Genomic DNA, 19,269 nt, shown 5'->3' with positions numbered 1-19,269 from the left:
GTTTGTTTTCATATCTGGCAGTTTAGACTGCTCACTAGCGGTCTTCCTCAGAGTGGTCATGTGGCTATAAATGGGGATGAGGGGGCTTTTTTACTCTCTCACACCTGGGATACTGTCCTGAAGGAGCTGGACTGCAGATGGAGCTGTCATCTTGTTTCCACTGGAAGGAAGACAGCGTCAAAACCTGGTTAAATCACCTGACCAGACAGGTCACTGCAACATCACGTGACCACTCTGAGGAAGAGCATAAGTGAGCAGCCCAAACTGTCAGGGATGAAAAAAAACTCTTGGTTTGAAAAAAAAAAAAAAATCTAATAGAATAAATTATCCATTGTTGGACAATTATTCTTGATTATATCAATCACTGCTGTGCTAAAAGGAGGATAAGAGGGTAAGTTTTGAACACTAATACAGTTTATAAAATAAATAAATAAATAAAACTTCTTTGGCACCTATATATAATAAGAAATGCATCATTACCCTTCAGATATGATTTTAAAATGAAGATGACAACCTAAACCCAGCACAGCAGTAGTATATCCATTTTGCCAGTATTTGGTGTAAGTGCAGTGTCCTGACACAAACCTCTTGTGGCAGGCGCTGGTTGGGGACAAGACCCTGGCCTTCTGGCTGATGGACAAAGAGATGTACACCAGCATGAGCTCCCTCATCCCCATGAACCCCATCATCGACCGAGGCATCCAGCTGCACAAGATGATCCGCCTGCTCACACACGGCCTGGGAGGGGAGGGCTACCTCAACTTCATCGGTCAGTCTCATACCAGAGCTCAGACATTTATACATTTTTGTTTTGAAATATGCGGTTGGAGTTTGTACAGAATGACAGCTTCTGAGTTTTTTTTCTAGTGAGCAGTGGCCAGTATGTCAGGGGTGCTTTAGAAGTAGTTTAGTTCTGGGTTTGGACTAGAGATAGATTTTTATATTTGCACTTTTAGCATATCAGCTTTCGGCTTTAAATCTCCAGCAGAGGCCAAGAGGCCATCTGCTTTAAGAATATACATACAGTTTTATTTGAACAGTATGAAGAGGGTACTGCACAAAAAGTGACTACTTTGCTGTCTTATCCAGTTTGTATAACAGGGTTGGCTGAGTTTGATATATCCAGGCCCCAAAACAATCTATTTTATAAGACATGTGCCAGTCGCCCTTTGGATAGTTTGACCCTGTTTTGGGTTTAAGACCATAAACCTAGTGCGGGGCAATAATGTAAAAAATAAAATTGACTCTTGATTTCTCTCTTTACAAAAATAACATTAAAATTATTTCCAGTATTGATTTCATGAGCATAAACCAAAAGGCAAACTCTGGACTTTGCTCCAAACTACATGCTTTTACTGACAGACTGACTGTAGACCTCTCAATTAAAACAGCCCCCGCATCCCCAGTATATAACAGACGATAAGACATGACTGAGTCTCAATCCCTAAACCTCAAATTGGGATAATTGCTGGTCCCGGCGCAGACCCCATGCGAAGCCGTCCTGTGGAATGCTCGAGGACATGTTGTGATTGTGGCTGGTCCAAAGCGGGTCATAAGAGCTGATAGAGTGGCAGTGTCCTTCTGCGCGCTCATGTTTTATTCACCCAGGTGAGCACAACACCTCCTCAGCGCTCTGTCCCCCTCAGGCACTGCACAACAATCCTTGAGTGGTTATGGAATAGATATAAACACATATTTATTCTGCCGTGTGTCCGCACGCTGTGGGCACCAGATAAACACGGATGAATATTTCATACGACAATGCTACAGAGCCGGTGTGTGCTATAAAGCCGGGCTAATGGTAAGTGATGTGGTCTTCAGGGGAAAGGGAGACAAAGGGAGACAAAGGGCAGGTGGCATGTTTGATTTGTCTTTAAAGGGGCACTGTGTAACTTTTCATGCCAAAGGTCTGCCACATGCTTTTCTGCACGGATTTTATTGTTTTGTCTGGAATGTGTTTTGACCTTGAAAAACATGCATTCGTGCGAGGGCTGTGTTTTGCCAAGTACCTCACAGTACAAAAACATGTACTCAGACCTTGATACGAACAGTGTCCTGATATAGAGATTTCTCTTTAAAAACCCATATTAAACTGTTTTCTGGTCTCTGTTATCATGTTATTTCCTCGTCACAAACATATCTGGAGTTGTGTTTTGTTTCATTCACACTTTTTAACACATTAATCCTGCATATTTAGGTGGCGTTCTTTTCTTTTGTGGTGTCATATTTTAATAGAAAAAGTGCTCCATTGTGTTTTTGAACTCCATACACCTTCAGTAGAATCATAATTTCAGCCCCGGTATTGCCGATCTCTACTGAACTAAATGTAAAAGAAGCTGTTGACTTGAAAACTACCGCTTCATGACATCTGAAGGTGGAACAGAGCATTTTGAGCTTTGGAAATGTAGACAGACTAATAATAAAGGATTATTCAAACACATGTGAATGAAACAAAACACAACTCCAGGTATTTTTGAGGAGGTGGCAACATTCTAACATGTCTTCACTTTCACAAGAGTAAATTTTGAGCAATATAGGACCTTTAAAACCAGTGTTAAGTGCTTAGTGAATGAAAGTTTTGACGATGTAGAATAGAAAATTGCATTGAAATTTCATATTCATAATGCCATTAATTGTCTTTTGAATACGTCTCCTTTCCAGCCCAGCAGATTCAGCCTTAATGCAGTACAGTAGAGCTGCTCCATTTTGGAAAAACCCTTATCATGATTATTTTGGTCAACATTGAAATCATGATTATTTAAATGATTTTTTTTTAGTTACATGATGCATTTATTCAGCATTTCTCTCTCAAAAAAACACTTTGTTATTGATAATTTACACAAAATTTTCAAATTGAAAATAAATATAGGCTACAAACATGAACCTTTGAGCAGTTTTGTGATGTATAAAACATAAAATGAATAAAATATAACTTTGAACATGAAATAAGGCATAGAAAAACATAAATGTATCCAAAATAAACTTTATAACCAGCTCTTCTACAACCTCTATATTTAAAACCCAAATATTATATCCCAAACTAAACTTTATATCCCAAAATAAACTTTTTTAAGCTTATCATTTCAAATAAAATATGAGTTTGGAGATCATTTGACACACAAATCGAAATCGCGATCAAAATTCAATTAATTGCACAGCCTTAGAGTACAGAGTTGGTTATAAGTGCAATTCGCAATGTTTTATACACACCTCTGTATCGATATTATTGCCAAGAAAGCTGTCACGATATATAGATATTTTGATGCCTCTCCTCACATCTGTCCTGTGGCTTTAACTTTAATTCTATAATATTGAACATTAATAAGCAACGCAATAACATTTTCTTGGACACAATCATGTGGCAGAGCCTTCACAAGTAATAGTTAAAGCACCTTTAAAATTACTCAAATAGATTAGATTAGATTACTCATCAGACAGTATGAAATGGTAAAAGTTAAACAATTATAGAATTTCGTTTTTTAAAAAAGGCTTCTTTGTGTGGACATGAAGGTGGTGTTTGTGTCTACACCTTCAGTTCTCTTTAACTGTTTGTCCAAATAAAAAAAATGCCATCAAATAAGTCACCGAGATCAGCACTTTTGCTCGGTTGGAGGTTGCAACATCAGCAAATTTATGATAGATTTACTCCTAACTTGGTTTATTATAAAGAACACTGGCTTGAGGGCTCTCGGACCTGTTACAAATGTTACAAAACTATAAAACTATCATCGTAATACTGTGCTTTCCAAGTTCCATTAGACTGCGCTGACAATAAATCCGGACTAACTCGGGTCTAAAATTGGCCTAGACCATGATCTGTTTGTCTTTGTAAGGACAAGTGTTGTCACGATACTAAAATTTCAATCTCGATTTCGATTCTGATTCAATAATAATACCATAATGAAAAATTAAAAACACTCTTTCTTTAGACAATAGAATGTGTTTTTTAACATTAAACCACAGTACTTTCTTTTATATTATCATGTGGTTTTATATCTGTGTAATCCCTCAGTGGTCCAGGTCGATTCCATAGAGGTCCATGGACGTATAATTGTCAGATAAATGTCATTCTAAAGGTATTTTGTCCTGTTGATGTGACTGTTTTAGTATCTATTCTTGCTTAAATGAGTATGAGTTGATTACTGTCAGATTTTTGACCACCCAAATACAGACTAACTCAGGCTTTGTAATTACAAAACTAGGCTAAACTATGATCAAACTATAATGAACCATAGCAAAATATTATGTTTATTCAGTCAAATAAACATATTAAAGGTTCTAAATTAGACAAAATTTACTCTTATGAGCTTTATGCCACGTTATAATATTGTTACCTCTTCAGAAACAGACCTGGAGTTGTGTTTTGTTTCATTCCGCATGTTTGAGTAATGCTTTATTATTAGTCTGTCTACATCTCCAATCCTCAAAATGCTCTGTTCCACCTTGTGATGTCATGAAGCGATAGTTTTCAAGTTTACAGCTACATTTTAGCTTTTGTTCAGTAGAGTTTGGCAATTCCAGGACTGAAATTATCCATATGATTCTAGTGAAGGTGCATGGAGTTTAAAAACACAATGGAGCACTTCATGTATTACCACATGACATCACAAGATGGAGCAGTGTTTTCTGTTTGCAAGAAGAACACAGCCTAAATATGCAGGATTTGTGTGTTAAATTTCTGTGAATGAAACAGAACACAACTCCAGGTTTGTTTGTGATGAAGAAACAACATTATAATATAGATCAGAAAACAGCGTAATATGGGCACTTCAGATAATTGTTAAAAAGTTTGCTAACTCAAAGTCAGTTCTTATCTGCAAACCGAGATGAAATTCTGATAATTAAACTTCTGCGGTAGTTGGTGTTAAAAAAGCAGAAGTTTTTGATATTTGTGAATACTCTGATTGGAGAGCACACTTTTCCCTGCGGCGTAATTGAAATAATGAGCGAGATTAGAGATTCTGAACGTTCACTTTTTGATAAATTGCCCATCTTTACTTCGGCTGCCAGAGTTTAGGCCTTGTAGAATCTTCTCCAAGTGCGCTGACATTGGCTAATGCAGAGAACTATTTCCAAATTCATTACAGATTTTAATGAATTCATAGGAAATAGCTCAAAGTTAGGTCTGTTAATAGGCAAGACGGTTATAAATGGCATTTTGTATTAACAGTTTAGTTCCTTCTCGTAAATGTAGTTGTCACGATAATAAAATTTCAATTTTTCAGTATTAAGGAATAGACTCTGCACACAGTAGCATGTTAACGTCTCATTTCTCTTTCCTCGCTTCCTTTTCCTTGAGTCCTCTTCTCAATACACGCATCAAGAATCTGGGACTTCCGGTCATTGCGCAATTCATACTGGGAAGCATCAAACCGCCATGTTTGATTTCCCTGTGAGATGCGTCTATTGACAAAGACGATCTTTTCAAGTCTTTTGAACCATATCACTTTTGTTTTGGGATTCAGACATCATTAATTGTGTGGTTGTTGGATCCTAACAGCGGAAAACGGCTCGAGAAATCAATCCTGCCCATCCCCTTCACCTTTCACTATTTTTCAATTTCGTCGGGAAGGGGAACAGTTTGAACAGAGGTTTGCAGTCACACAGATCTGATTCCCTTTTGCATCTGTGGAGTTCGCAAACACATTTCTCGAGCAGTTTTCCGCTGTTAGGAAACCAGTGTACGCAGATACTGTGGGCAAGGGTTAAGTGTCTTGCCCAAGGACACAACGACAGCATTCATCTGTGGGAGCTGGAATCACACCAGCCAACCTGTGGGTCAGTGGATCTGACTGCTCAACCTGTGATGTTTATGTCGAGAGCTGGAATTGAACCGCCAACCTTCAGATCAGTGGGCGAATGCTCTACCAACTGAGCTACTGCCGCTTGATGCTTGTATTCTGCAGAAAATGGGTGAGGAAATCCCACCCACAAAGGAGACAAAGCAAGGAGCGAGGATATAAACTCCTCACTAAGACCGATAAAGTTTGATTATTTTATCTGACGTCTGCTTCTGAAGCCTCTCCTCGTGTTTACTCCTCCTTTCCTTGGTTTTCTTTGGGACATCACTTAATATGACACATTTGACTGACAGCTGAAAAACAGAGGATCGAGGAAAGGAATCGAGGGGAAGGAAGCGAGGAACGAGAGTTGAGACGCGGCCTGTGTCTCACTTTTATCAAAGTCATAAAACATAAAATAAACAACCTATTAAAAATTAAAATTCAAATTAATTGAAGTAAACCCTCTTCAGTTATTTTTATATCTAGAATACTTCAGTTTGTGGTGGTGTTTTAATTTTTATTATGCCTCAAAATCAGCGTTAGCATTAGCGTTAGCATTAGCGTTAGCATTAGCGTTAGCATTGAGACCTCTACTTCTCTAAAAGCAGAAGTGTCCTCCGCTGAAGAATTTATTTTATTTGTGTATTTTTAACAAGTTGCCAGTAATATCCACACAAACTCACTCTCCACGGCCTGATCTTTAAATATTTATTCATTTTAGCATGACTCATCAAAAAAAAACATAGATAAACAATTGGACAGGAAGTAGTGACGCTAACAGTGTCGTTGCCAGTCGCTGTTCAATCAATATTAATTTTTTTACGAATAGATTGTAATTTTTATGTACAAAATATTAGTGCTTTCTTTTTGTTGTTCTGCAGTTTGTAACATTTATAGTGGAGGGTTTGACACCTGTTTGTCTCCATGGAAACGTTATTGAATGTTCCACTGTAAAGATTAAACCTGTCTATGACAAGAGAGACAAGCAGGTTACAGCAATACGCGACATTACAAGTAGAGGTGTGCAAAAATATCAAAATATCAATATATATCGTATCGTTTAATGTGATGATACAGTATCGATATATTGCCAAGAGTATTTTTTGGTTTATTTCACTAAAGTATTTTGTTACAGTGCTATAGTTTTGCTGCTTGTTTAGTGGAAGGAAACTCGTTTATGCAACAACATTTGACATTTTCACTGTTTTGATGTTTAAAATGTTCATGTTTCATATTCACTTTGCACAAAAAGTGATTTAACAAAGACTTTTAGTACCACAGCCAAGATTTAGCCTTTATTTTTTATTAAAGCGTATTGAATGGATTTGAAATATATCGTATTGAACCAAAAGCTCACTGTATCGAGATATGTATCGTATCGGCAACTTCTTATTGATACCCAGCCCTAATTACAAGTCAGATCTGTGGAGAGTCACCCCATTCACAGAAGGAATTATTGTATTTTTTAGCAATAGAAACACCCGTAATGAATAAATACTAGATGGATATGTTTAATGTCATACCATGGAACATTCCAGGCAAAGCATTAACATCTCCATGGAGACAAGCAGGTAGCAGACCCTCCACCAGAAAAGTTGTGCAGTGCATCTTTAATGTTTTTTGCAGTATCGCTTTATATCTTACCTAATTGTGTTATTTTTAGTGTAGATTAGTATCAGATTTTTTTGAACAAGTTTGTAGGATCAACCTGAAGTCATATTGTTTTCTACTTTATGAAAATTGTTTAATCTGCAGAGAAACCCAAATGATCAAAAGCATTAGCTACGATCAAGGACGTAGTTATAGTAATAAAGGTTTGCCTATGTGTTCGTACTCTATATTTCATCAGTCTTGCAGAATTATTTAGCTAAAAAAGACCATTTCGACTTTGCTTTAATTCGCCTTAATCTGTCAAGTAACGTTCAAGGTTTTGAGCAGTGAGATATTGGAGGAGGGAGCGATATTAAAAAGCAAATAGCAGAATATTGTCCCCCTTTGAGAGCTGCTGTCAGCCTGACAACAAGTAACTGTGTGATCATCTGATGAGAGCAATAATGGATGAAAGTCTCAGAAGATTTCTAATGAAGCCAACCTTAATGTGCTGCAGATTCGACCAAGATGTACCAGAAGTGTTAAAGGCACATTGTGTAACTTTTCTGGTGGAGGGTCTGTCAAATGCTTTTCTTCATGGAAATGTTATTGCTTTGTCTCTAATGTGTCACAGTGTGGCATTAAACCTTTCTATATTCATGGAGACCAAACCAGACCAATGTACAGGTCAGATCTGTGGAGAGGCGCCCCGCTCACAGTCAGAATGCCTGTTTTTCTAGGTGTATTTGATCTATAAATATATACATGTAATAAATATATAATGTCATACTGTGGAACATTCCAGGGAGACCAATAACTTGACACAAGCAGGTGACGGACCCCCAACTGAAAAGTTACACAATGCACCTTTAAGATTTATTAATATTATTATAGTGTATTTTCAGATTGTTGTATCAACATATAATACTATACTATAAAGGTTTAACTGCATGCCCCATCCTCTATATCAGAGATTTTCAATAGGTGAGGCACGCCTCCCCTGGGGGGCGCCAAAGAGCCACTGGGGATCTCAGGACTGATGCCAGGACTGATCCCAGGACTGATGCCAGGACTGATCCCAGGACTGATCCCAGGACTAAACCAGGAGGACTGAACTAGGACTAAAACAAAACTAAACCAGGACTAAACCAGAACTGAACCAGGACAGATTGGGCCTGATTGTGCCTTGCGGACAACCTGCTCCACATGCTCTGGGTTCTCGCTCTTGCTCTCAAGTCCAAGATTGGTCCTGGTTTAGTCCTGGTTTAGTCCTGGTTTAGTCCTGGTTTAGTCCTGGTTTAAACCTGGTTTAGACCTGGTTTAGTCCTGGTTTAGTCCTGGTGACCTACTGATGTTCAGTGATGTTACAAGTCGCCTCACTTGGGCCCGCATGAAGTTGGAAATTATTTGCTGTTACAAAAATTGTTTATGAATGCATTTAAAAAAAAGAAAATAATATAAATATATTTTTATATTGTATCAGTTGTTATTGAAACTCATCATTGCCAGGAACACAAAAGATGCATTTACCTGTGTGAGGTCAGGTGGTGTAGGGGCCTCGGCTGTCTTTACCTACTCTAAGGCAAGACTCACATTCACCCAATTTGAAAACCCCTGCTCTATATGGAACATCGAGTAATACTGTATTCATCAAGGATTTAATAACTATTCGTTTTGAAGTTAAAAATAAAATCAAACGGTTGGGCTCTGTCTGCATCTAATATTAAAGATCCCATATTACACTAAATGGATTCTTGTGAACTTTACGCCATGTTATAATGTTGTTACCTCATCAAAAACATACCCGGAGTTGTGTATTATTTCATTCTCACATGTTTAAGTAATCTTTTATTATTAGTTTGAGTCTAGTGACGGTGTATGGAGTTTAAAAACACAGTGGAGCACTTCCTGTATTACCTCTTGTATACTATTCTATGTTGTCTTATACTAGTTTTATACTTGTTCTGACACAGCTCATTGTAAACGTTCATTTTTGTCCTGTGACTTGATACCTGCTCAAATCTAGTTTCGATACTAGTTTCAGCATCGATAAGTGTCTGATTTTCGATACTTCTGACAACTTTATTTTTTAAGTTTACTACAGCTCTACTAAAAGTTGTTCAAGGCTATCCAAAGCTTGGTAAAAGTGTGCTATTATCTCTGTGAACACTCAGAGGGCAAAGTCCCACAATGACGAAGGGAGAAGGCGAATCAAGTAAATCCGAGATGACGCGCCGTGTCAATGGATCAATGATGGCAGAGTCATTTAGCCAGTGCTGAGCAAGTACAAATTGTTTGAGCAAGCGAATCAATTCTGCCAGCCCGACGTGGAAAAAAGCCATTTATTTACACGCGAATAATGGCAAATAGTGCGGGGTGATGGGACAGAGGCTGAGTGAGGATGGATACACAGAGTCGCTGATATTAAAGGTGCATTATGTAACTTTACTTTCTCTATGGACATGTCATTGCTCTGCTTCGAATGTTCCTCAGTATGACGTTAAACAGATCTACGTTACATGTATGCAATTATAGGTTGTTTTATTGCTCAAAAATACATGGAACTCTCTGCGCTGACTCACTCCCCCTTCAGAGCGCCATCACAACACAATCTGTACATTTATAGGGTTGTAGTGTGGGAACATGTGTGACGTATGTTTGTGGGCGGACGGAATCTGGCAGCTAACTGTAAGCAGGATTTGATTAGGGCCTAGGAGAGATTGCTAAATTATTGAAACATGGATGAATGACATATAAAACCTCTTCAGTCATGTTTTTGATGAGGGAACAACTTTATAACATGGTAGAAAGATCCAAAACTGATTTTGCATAATATCCCCTATTTAAAGTTAATTAACTGCGTAACTGCTTGCTTCTATTAGGGTTGGGCGGTAATACGGTGTTATGGTATCCCACCGTATCAAAAAGTAGCAACGGTGTCAGTTTCATTACTGTTATTAAAAAAAATCTACAGCGCATAAGGACCTAATATAATATAATTTATTGTTAACTAAATTTGTTTGCTCAGCACAAATGAATGTGTGGTTGTATTTTCAATTTAATGTTATCACAATTTAAAACTAATAGTATCTGTAGTTTTTCTTTTAACTGCGTGGGGAGACGACGTTTGATTAATTTCGTTCCATTGTAATGTGACGCTCATAAGGGAGACCAAGACAAGATGGCAAGTCTTGGCCGCAAGTGAGTTGGTCCCAAAAAAAAATACTAGGACTTTGGCAATTTGGCAGCATTTTGGCTTCAGGCGCACATTTGTTTATATTTTACAGAAGCAAAACTTAAAACCACATGGCTCATTTGCATAAACTATAAAGCACTGAAAAGAACAGCTCTTTCTTTGTGCGCTGTTGCAGTTCATCTTATGTCGGACTAAAGGACAGGACTCAGTGGATTAGGTGTGTTCTTTCTAAGACAGAGGATGTGCAGCTGACGGTGAGTCTGTTCTGTGTGTGTATTGCGTTGGAGATGGTTCATGTGAAACTTTTCACAGATTATAGGTCTGCAGGTCATACACATAGACTGTATAGAGATGCGAATTTGTAGCTTACCAAAGTTGTACTAAAACATTTTAGTAATACCTTATACCCCTGTAAAATCCTGAGAAGGTTTAACGGTATCAAAATTTGAATACTGCCCAACTCTAGTCTCTATGGAGATGTGGTTTCTTTTGATTTATTTTCCAGAGTCTGGCATTAAACTTGTCAGTCTTGCAGTTATCTAATTGCAGGTTTATGTTTATCAAAAAAAATTAATAAATAAAATAAAAACCTACATTGTCACTTTGAGCAGGACGCCTCCCCACAGATCTGACCTGTAACGTGGCCTGGTGTTAAATGCCATACTGTGACCCAGGGGTCTCCAACTTGTATCTTGGGAGCTAGTGGTAGCTTTCCACCCCCTTCCAAGTAGCTCACCAAGGGATTTCTAAATTACATGTATGATGCTGAACAAGTAATATTTGATGAATTAAGTGCCTATTACCATTGTACATGTATCATTCTGATGCCTAACTTTGTGCACTAATAAATGGATAATGGTTTATGTTTTATAGGTATTTAACTGTACCTCATTTAAGGTTCGCCGTGGCTCTTATATTTACTCAATTTCTTGTGACCTCTAAAATGAGTAGCTCTCTGGCATTTTCGTTTTGTAAAAGTCACTCACCAGAGGAAAAAGGTTGGAGACCCTTGCTGTGGACCAATCCTGGCAAAGCTAGAACATCTGCATGAAGACCACCACCATCCAATAGAAAAGTTACATAGTGCAGATTAGAAGAAGAGATAGGATTTTTTACACTTAATGTATTTATTTATTCAAAAGTAATAACATTTTCTTCTATTAAACAAATAAAAAAACTGTGAGGTGTGCATTACCAGAATTAACATAAAAATCACTTTAAAAACACATTTAGAAAGAGACACAGTGCTTCATCTTTTTTATTTACCCTGTCGTCATTTATCAATCTCTCCTTCCTCATTTTCAGTGTAGGAGGATTGGGTCCATTCAACATTTTCAGAATTAGCTGAGTAATCAAACCAAAGGCCAGTTCCCTAAAGCAAGTGGTAATTTGACTTTTACAACATAAAACACTTCCAGAGATGTACATTTTTTGAAATATTTTGCATCATTTTATATCCAAATTTTGTATAATAGAGTAAAAAGAAAGACAATTTTTGTTTCTTTTAATTTATCTGAAACTACTATTCTCTGGAGATTTCACAGCTTTTTTATCTCCATGGAGGCAAGAAGATGACGCCACAGAGCCAAATTACAGATCAGAACTGTGGAGCGGCGATCTCACTCACAGCTTGAATGCATGGTTTTAAAGACATTTTTAAGTAGGGAAGGCCCAATAAGGATTTTTTGCGCCGATATCTATCTATCTATATTAAAATAACTTCGATATTTAGCTTTCAACATCAGTAGCATTCCATATTTATTTTGTGTTGAAGTAAAGATCACAAATGTACTTTTCACTTCTATAAAAATAATAACACATTGTTTTTTATCTGGGATGTGAAATATTGAGTTACATGTTTGTGTAAAATACAGACGTAATACTCTTTGATTTCAATGTTGTCTGTTCATAAAATGAGACACAGAGAATGAGGCAGTACCAAAAAGTACAGATATCAACAAATCAGTATCAATATCGACTGATACTAAAACCAATATATCCCCCGTCCCCACTTTTAAGCAAGAAATACGGTACAATTTAGGGCTGAGTATCATTAAGAAGATGCCAATACGATACATACCTCGATACAGTGATCTTACGATTGGATACAGTTCAGTACAATATATTTCAAATCGATTTGATACGATTCAATAAAAAATAAAGGCTAATGGCTGTGATGCTAAAAGTCTTTGTTAAACCACTTCTTGAGCAAAGTGAATATGAAACACAAACATTTTAATCCTTAAAACAAGTTTCTTTCCTCTAAACAAGCAACAAAACTATCCCTCTGTAACAAAATTATTTAGTATATTGATACTGTATCATCACATTAAAAAGATGCGATATATAGTGATATTTTATTATATTTTTGCACACCTCTAGTAAGAAGTATATAGAGACTAGGCCTGTCGACATAAATTTGGGGGCCCAGGGCAAGGAGACTCACATGGGCCCCCTTGAATAATAAAAGGCAGTGATTCCAATTCTGAGCCACGGACAATAGACCTCTTTTTCCCTCCTTATGGGCATACCGGCTTGTCAAAGCCTGATCCTGTCAGATCTCAGAAGCTAAGCAAGTTCGGGCCTTGTTAGTACTTGGACGGAAGACTTCTGGGAAAATCAGGTGGGAGCGCCAATCACAGAAACTGTCATTGTGTCCTTAGGCAAGACACTTCACCCACATTGCCTAGTATGAAAGTGGAGTGTGCGTGAGTGTTGGTGGGGGTTGTAGGGACCGATGGCTAGGTCTAGGTGTCATTAAGAGGTTGCCGATACGATACATACCTCGATACATAGTCACGATATGATACATTTCTCAATACAGTGCACTTTCGATTCAGTACAATATATTTCAATACGATTTGATACAGTTCAATAAAAAACAAAAGCTAAAACATGGCTGTGATACTAAAAGTCTTTGTTAACTAATTTCTTCTGCAAAGTTCATATGAAAAACACCCATTTTAATCATCAAAACAGTGAAAATGTTAAATGTGTCACATAAACTATTTTTCTTCCACTGAAGAAGCAACAAAACTGTAGCTCTGTGACAAAATAATTTAGTAAAATATACCAAAAAATACTCTTGGCGATATATCAGTACAGCAGCTCATGATATCGATACTGTATCATCCCATTAAACAATATGATATATCAATATTTCTATATTTTTGCACACCCCTAGTAAGTTGTATATGGAGATTAGGCCTGTCAACAGAAATTTGGGGGCCCGGGGCAAGGACACATGGACTCACATGGGCCTCCTCTAATATTAATAAAAGACAAAGATTCCAATTCTGGGCCAGGGACAACAGACCCCTTTGTCCCTCCTTAGTACTTTGTAGTACTTGGGTGGGAGGCCACTGGGAAAACCAGGAGTTAAAGGGGAGCGCCACTCACAAAAACTGAAAGTGGTGTGTGCGTGAGTGATGGTGGTGGTCGGAGGGACCTATTGCGCAGATTGGCACCCATGTTTTCATCAGTCTGGCCCAGGGCAGCTGTGGCTATAATAGTTGCTTCCCATCACTGGGTATGGAGTGAATGAATAATGGCTCTGTAAAGCGTCTTTGTGACATATGTCTGTGTAAAGCGCTAAATAAATAAAAACTTACTTACTTATTGACTCCCCTGACGGAGACTAGCAGGTGGCAGAAATGTTCCATAATGTAGGAAAGCAAAGTTGAGTGTTATTGTTGTTCGCAAAATGAGAGAACTTGCACGAATGAAACAAACTCTGTGTGTTTATGGTTTCATTTCCTTATTAAAACAAACAAAGCTAAAGCACATTTCGCATTTTTCACCTTTTATCAACCTGCCAGTCCATACAGGCCGCTTATAACCTTCAACGTGCACACTTCAAATCACTCCTCTCAAACATTTCTTCGCTGTAGCCCTCAGTAACACCATTATAACACCACAGCCTTGGTCAGACAATGGTAAACCAGTGTTCCTTATATGTTTTCAATTACTTTATTACTCTCACAATTTGTTGGGCTTTTAGTCTGGTGCTTTTCAATGAGATGTTCCACCCACAGGCATCTAGTAGTTCAAGTGCGTCATTGGAGCACCTTCGACTATTCAGCTCCTTCGTGTTGATTATATGTTCCCTTCCACTCCAAATTTACCCATAATAATTTTCTATGTAACGCTAATGCAGCACGCAGTTTGTGGTTATGTAATTATGTGGAAATTCGAAGGTAGTACATATTAGTGGAAGAGGAGGAGTCATCTGGGTGTTGTAAAGAGGTTGGTGAAATGTTTGCCTGGCAGGTGCTCCATTAGCGCTAATAGAGCCAAGTTGTGTGGAGTTACGGGTTTTTAAGCTTCCTTTTGTTAAATTCAAAGTTGCAAAGGAGACTAGAAATTGTCACAGTTGAATTATGAGCTCTTACTTTATATTCTGAGCTATGTTATAATGCTGTTTCCTTCAGTCGCATCCTGTTTCATTCACACTTGAATTATTTGGATCATTTAGGCCCCGGATTTTCCACTATCTTCTGAACTAAAGGTAAGAGGTATCTGTTAATGTGATGACAGCACAAGGTGGAACAGAGCATTTTGAGCTTTGGAGATGTAGACAGACTAATAAAAGATTACTCAAACATGGGTGAATGAAACAAAACACAACTCCAGGTCCCCCTTTTTTGAGGAGGTAACAATACTATAACATGTAATCCAAACACCTTCATTATGGCTACGTTCAGACTGCAGCCTGAAGTGACATAAATCAGATTTTTATTTATTTTTTTGCCCCTATGCGACCTGTATCTGATCTTTTAATGAGAGTTGGAACAATTTTTTCTAAAGCGACCCAGGCCACTTGGATATGTGCTCCTAAAACCGATACATATCTGATCTTTTGACACGCGACTTCAGTCTGAATGGCCAGGTCACATTCATCCCACCTACACGTCATCAAGGAGCTCACAAATGTACACAAACGTTCTTCTCGTCATACAGAAATTGTGTCTGAACTCTGTGTCAGTCAAGCAACGAAACACATATCAATCCCACCGCTCTCGGCTGTGACTCCGCACCCACGCGTTCCTTTCTGCGGTCGTTGCTGCCACTGGCCCACAAAACGCCATGGCCAAAAACCTTGTCCTTCTCCTCCTTAAAACAAATAAGCTGTACATGTTCTGGCTCCGGTACAACTGCAACTTTAAAATCGACAGGTGCTCAGTGCTCGTGTCAGTGTTTAGGCGACTCTCGTAAACACTGAGCACACTCGCTGCATGTGACGTTGTCGTGTCCTCTAATGCGCATGCGAGACACTTTTGGAGCATTTTGAAGTTCACACAGGAGATCACATACAAGTCGCATTTAATTGGAAATGTGAACGACCTCGCAAAAAATGCAAATTGAGCATTAAGCCCTGCAGTCTGAACGTAGCCTTTTTCTTCATATGCACATTAACTTCTTGGGTTATTTTCAAAGACAGTAGAGTAGTAGGTGTATTTATCTTGTTGACATGTTTCGACTGCTAGCTGCAAGCCATCGTCAGAACTTTCACCGGTGTTGGAGGTGACCTGGCAGGTCCATCAGGATGACCACGCCTACAGGAAGTAACAACAGCTGATATGCGGCATGTCACCACCAACACCGGTGACAGTTCTGACGATGGCTCGCAGCTAGCAGCCGAAACATGTCAACAAGATAAATACACCTACTACTGTACTGACTTTAAAAAGAACCCAAGAAGTTAACAATATAACATGGTTTCAGGGTCACAAGAGTAAGTTTTGGCTAATATAGGACCTGTCTATCAGTTACAAGTTAAACAAACATCCCCTCAACATAAAATGGATGTACATACATACATTTGACTTACCGTATTTTTCAGACTATAAGGCACACTTAAAGTCCTTTAATTTTCTCAAAAATTGTCAGTGCGCCTTATGTATTAATTCTTTTTGTGCTTACTGACCTTGAACCGATTTTATGTGGTACACAGTGCTCAAAAATCTGTCAAAATGTTTTAGTACGACTTTGGTAAACTACGAAGCTGCACCACATGATGGATTGTCGGAGCATTATGGCTACTGTTGTCAGAACCCTCGCGGAGTCCGACAGAAACTGACCTCATCAGTAGCACAAGGAGCAAGCTGTTTTTTCAGTGCTTACAGTTTAGGCATATTAGCCGTTTGGTTTTAAGCTTCGTTTCTGTAAAACATAAGCAAATGTGTGCAAAGCTGCATTAAACACATTAAACACCATGATCTGTCAATGGATTATGGATGCCTGGGCTAAGGATCAGTCTTCAAGTGTTGTCCGTTTGTTTCACTTAATGCTCCTTATAATCCGGTGTGACTTATGTCTGAAAATAGACGAGAGAATTCAACATTATTGTTATTGTGCCTTGTAATCCAGTGCGCTTATAGTCCAAAAAATATGGTGCATACATTTACAGGCATATTAGATCCTCCAGCGACTACTGTTTTAAAGATTTAGAAAATGCTGCCAGTGTTGTGACCTCTTGTATATGAGCTGCACTGTGCCCCATGTCTGACCTGCTCCATAAGCAAAAGAGAACTGTCCAAAACCACTTTAACTAAACTGCACCGAGCAGTCACCTCTACAACCTGCTCTTGTCTGGTTTGAATTTCTTTTCACAAACTCTTTTAGATGAGGTGGAGCAAGTCTGTTAAAACTTTGTCAACCAAAATTAGATCTGCATATTTGATTGCGTTGTCCCAATTAAGAAAATTGTATTTGTCAAGTATTCTGCTATAATGATAATTACTGGGGTTTTTCACTGACACCTTGAGTGTTTTTTTTAATAAATAGTTTCAGCTAAATTAAGAGTAGTTTTGCTTGTCAGAATCCAACTAGTGATGCAATAATTTAGGTGGGGTAAAATCATTAACAACAAACGGCAATTATGTATTTATGTTCAGATTGTCTTAACTGTATATAATTGTATTCACTTTTGAGTTTGAATGACAGCAGTGGGTTCAAAGTAACTCCAAGATACTTAAATTCTTCAACTACTTTCAGTTTAGTTCTAAATACACTTACATCTGGGTCTGGATTCATGCCAGATATTTGGATATAAACTAAGTCCACTTAAAACTATTTAAACAACAAAGAACTTCAGTTTGAGGGGGCAAGAATTCAACGTGTTGTGCCCCAAAGTGAAGCTGCGCAAGTAAGAGCTGTTAGTATAAAGTTTATAATAGTGAAAGTGAGTGCGTTTTCAAGGTTATAGGCTTTCAAAAGTATTGAAAATCAGATACAAATACAGATAATACTTAACGCCTTAACGCCAACCATCACAAACCATTTGGATCAAGATATAAACTGAGATAGAGGCTGCAGGACCTTCCTAGGAACCTTTGGCTTTTTTTTTTTTTGCTGTAGTCAAATTAATAATCTCACCTTATTTACCATCTACTTAAAGGCAAAACTAAATTATTTTATCATATTACCTTATATAAATTCAGGTGTTAAGAGGTTAAAGTGGTATCAAAACTAGATACACATTCACAGGATAGAAATGGATCTATGAAACCTACCTGGACGACTGAGGGATTACACAAATAGAAGGCCACTTAATTTAAAAGAAAGTACACCAATTTAATGCTGAAAATGACGCACTGTTGCCTAAATAAAAGTGTTTTTATTATCACTGGTGTATCACAATTGGTAGAGAACTGAGTATATTCTTTAGTATCAAAATTTGAAGTGTTAGTACTGTGACATCTTTGGTTTCTTATGCTTGGTATACAAGGTACCAAGAAACCGTAGGTGTGATGATGCACATTCATTTAGCCAAAATCGAGACAAGTCATTTGGCTGCTGTGAATGGCTAAAACTCTGCTCATGAGTCACTCCTCATCTCCTCAATTTGCCTTGAGTACGACCTCATATATTTGTTGCCCTGTTGCTCCGCGGCTGCTTTCATGGTCTGTGGTTTATGTCAGCAGGATGATCTGTAACATTGCAAACGGGGACCTTGTTTCTAAAGTGTGTTTTCAAGACTGAGGCATTATTTCAACGGCTAAATGAAACGCAATTTAGGGCTAGGGGGCAGGACTACGGCTACACAGTTTAGCAGCAGAAGATTTGTTCTTTAGGGTGAGTTTAATCCAACGTAATGTAATCTAGGTTGAAAGTATGTGTTCCAGGGCTCGGTAGGTGGAAAAAATAATTGGGTTTCTCCTAACATGAATGAGCTCGCCATCACGGTGTATGTTCTAAGTTGAGTTGAAGGATGTAATTTAGTTGATTTTGTGATGAATCAGTCCATAACAAAAACCCTGACCTTTGAATTCCATACTGAAAATCGACTCCCCATGCACGGTCCATATGTTAAAATGTGTATGGAGGCACTAGATATGAAGGCTGTGAGATACAAACTTTTAAAGTTTGAAGAGTTTGTTTGCTGATGCCACACCACGCAACAATGGAGCAGAGGGGGAGGAAGTGACACCGTGACCCCGTAACTTAAAGGAAGTGTGGGAAATCGGGGTAGAGCAAACACTGAATAAAAAAAAATAAAAGTGGCTCAGATTCGAGATGGGCATTCGATAAAATTTTCTTTATAAGTCATCGGGAGAATTAACTATCAATCAGCCCGTTTGAGATTATAATGCGTTTAATGCAGCTCTGCGCAACTCGCACAGAAACGAAACTTAAAACCACATGGCTAATTTGCATAAACTAAGCAAAGAAAAAAACAGCTCTTGTGCACTGATGCGG

The 19,269-nt window shown here is 38.1% G+C and overlaps 1 protein-coding gene across 1 annotated transcript in view; it reads left to right on the top strand.

Annotated features, from left to right (window-relative positions):
• gbe1b (glucan (1,4-alpha-), branching enzyme 1b) overlaps positions 1-19,269 on the top strand; it is a 331,363-nt gene that overhangs the window by 210,037 nt on the left and 102,057 nt on the right. Inside the window, exon 12 of the mRNA XM_020941150.2 lies at positions 598-769. Within this exon, the coding sequence (XP_020796809.2) occupies positions 598-769 (172 nt within the window). The remainder of the gene's footprint in view (positions 1-597; positions 770-19,269) is intronic.

Source organism: Boleophthalmus pectinirostris, unplaced genomic scaffold (assembly GCF_026225935.1).
Source record: "Boleophthalmus pectinirostris isolate CB_2022bp ecotype Guang Dong unplaced genomic scaffold, ASM2622593v1 HiC_scaffold_9, whole genome shotgun sequence".
In the NCBI taxonomy this organism is placed as follows: domain Eukaryota; kingdom Metazoa; phylum Chordata; class Actinopteri; order Gobiiformes; family Gobiidae; genus Boleophthalmus; species Boleophthalmus pectinirostris.
This window is presented reverse-complemented; position numbering and strand designations above follow the sequence as displayed.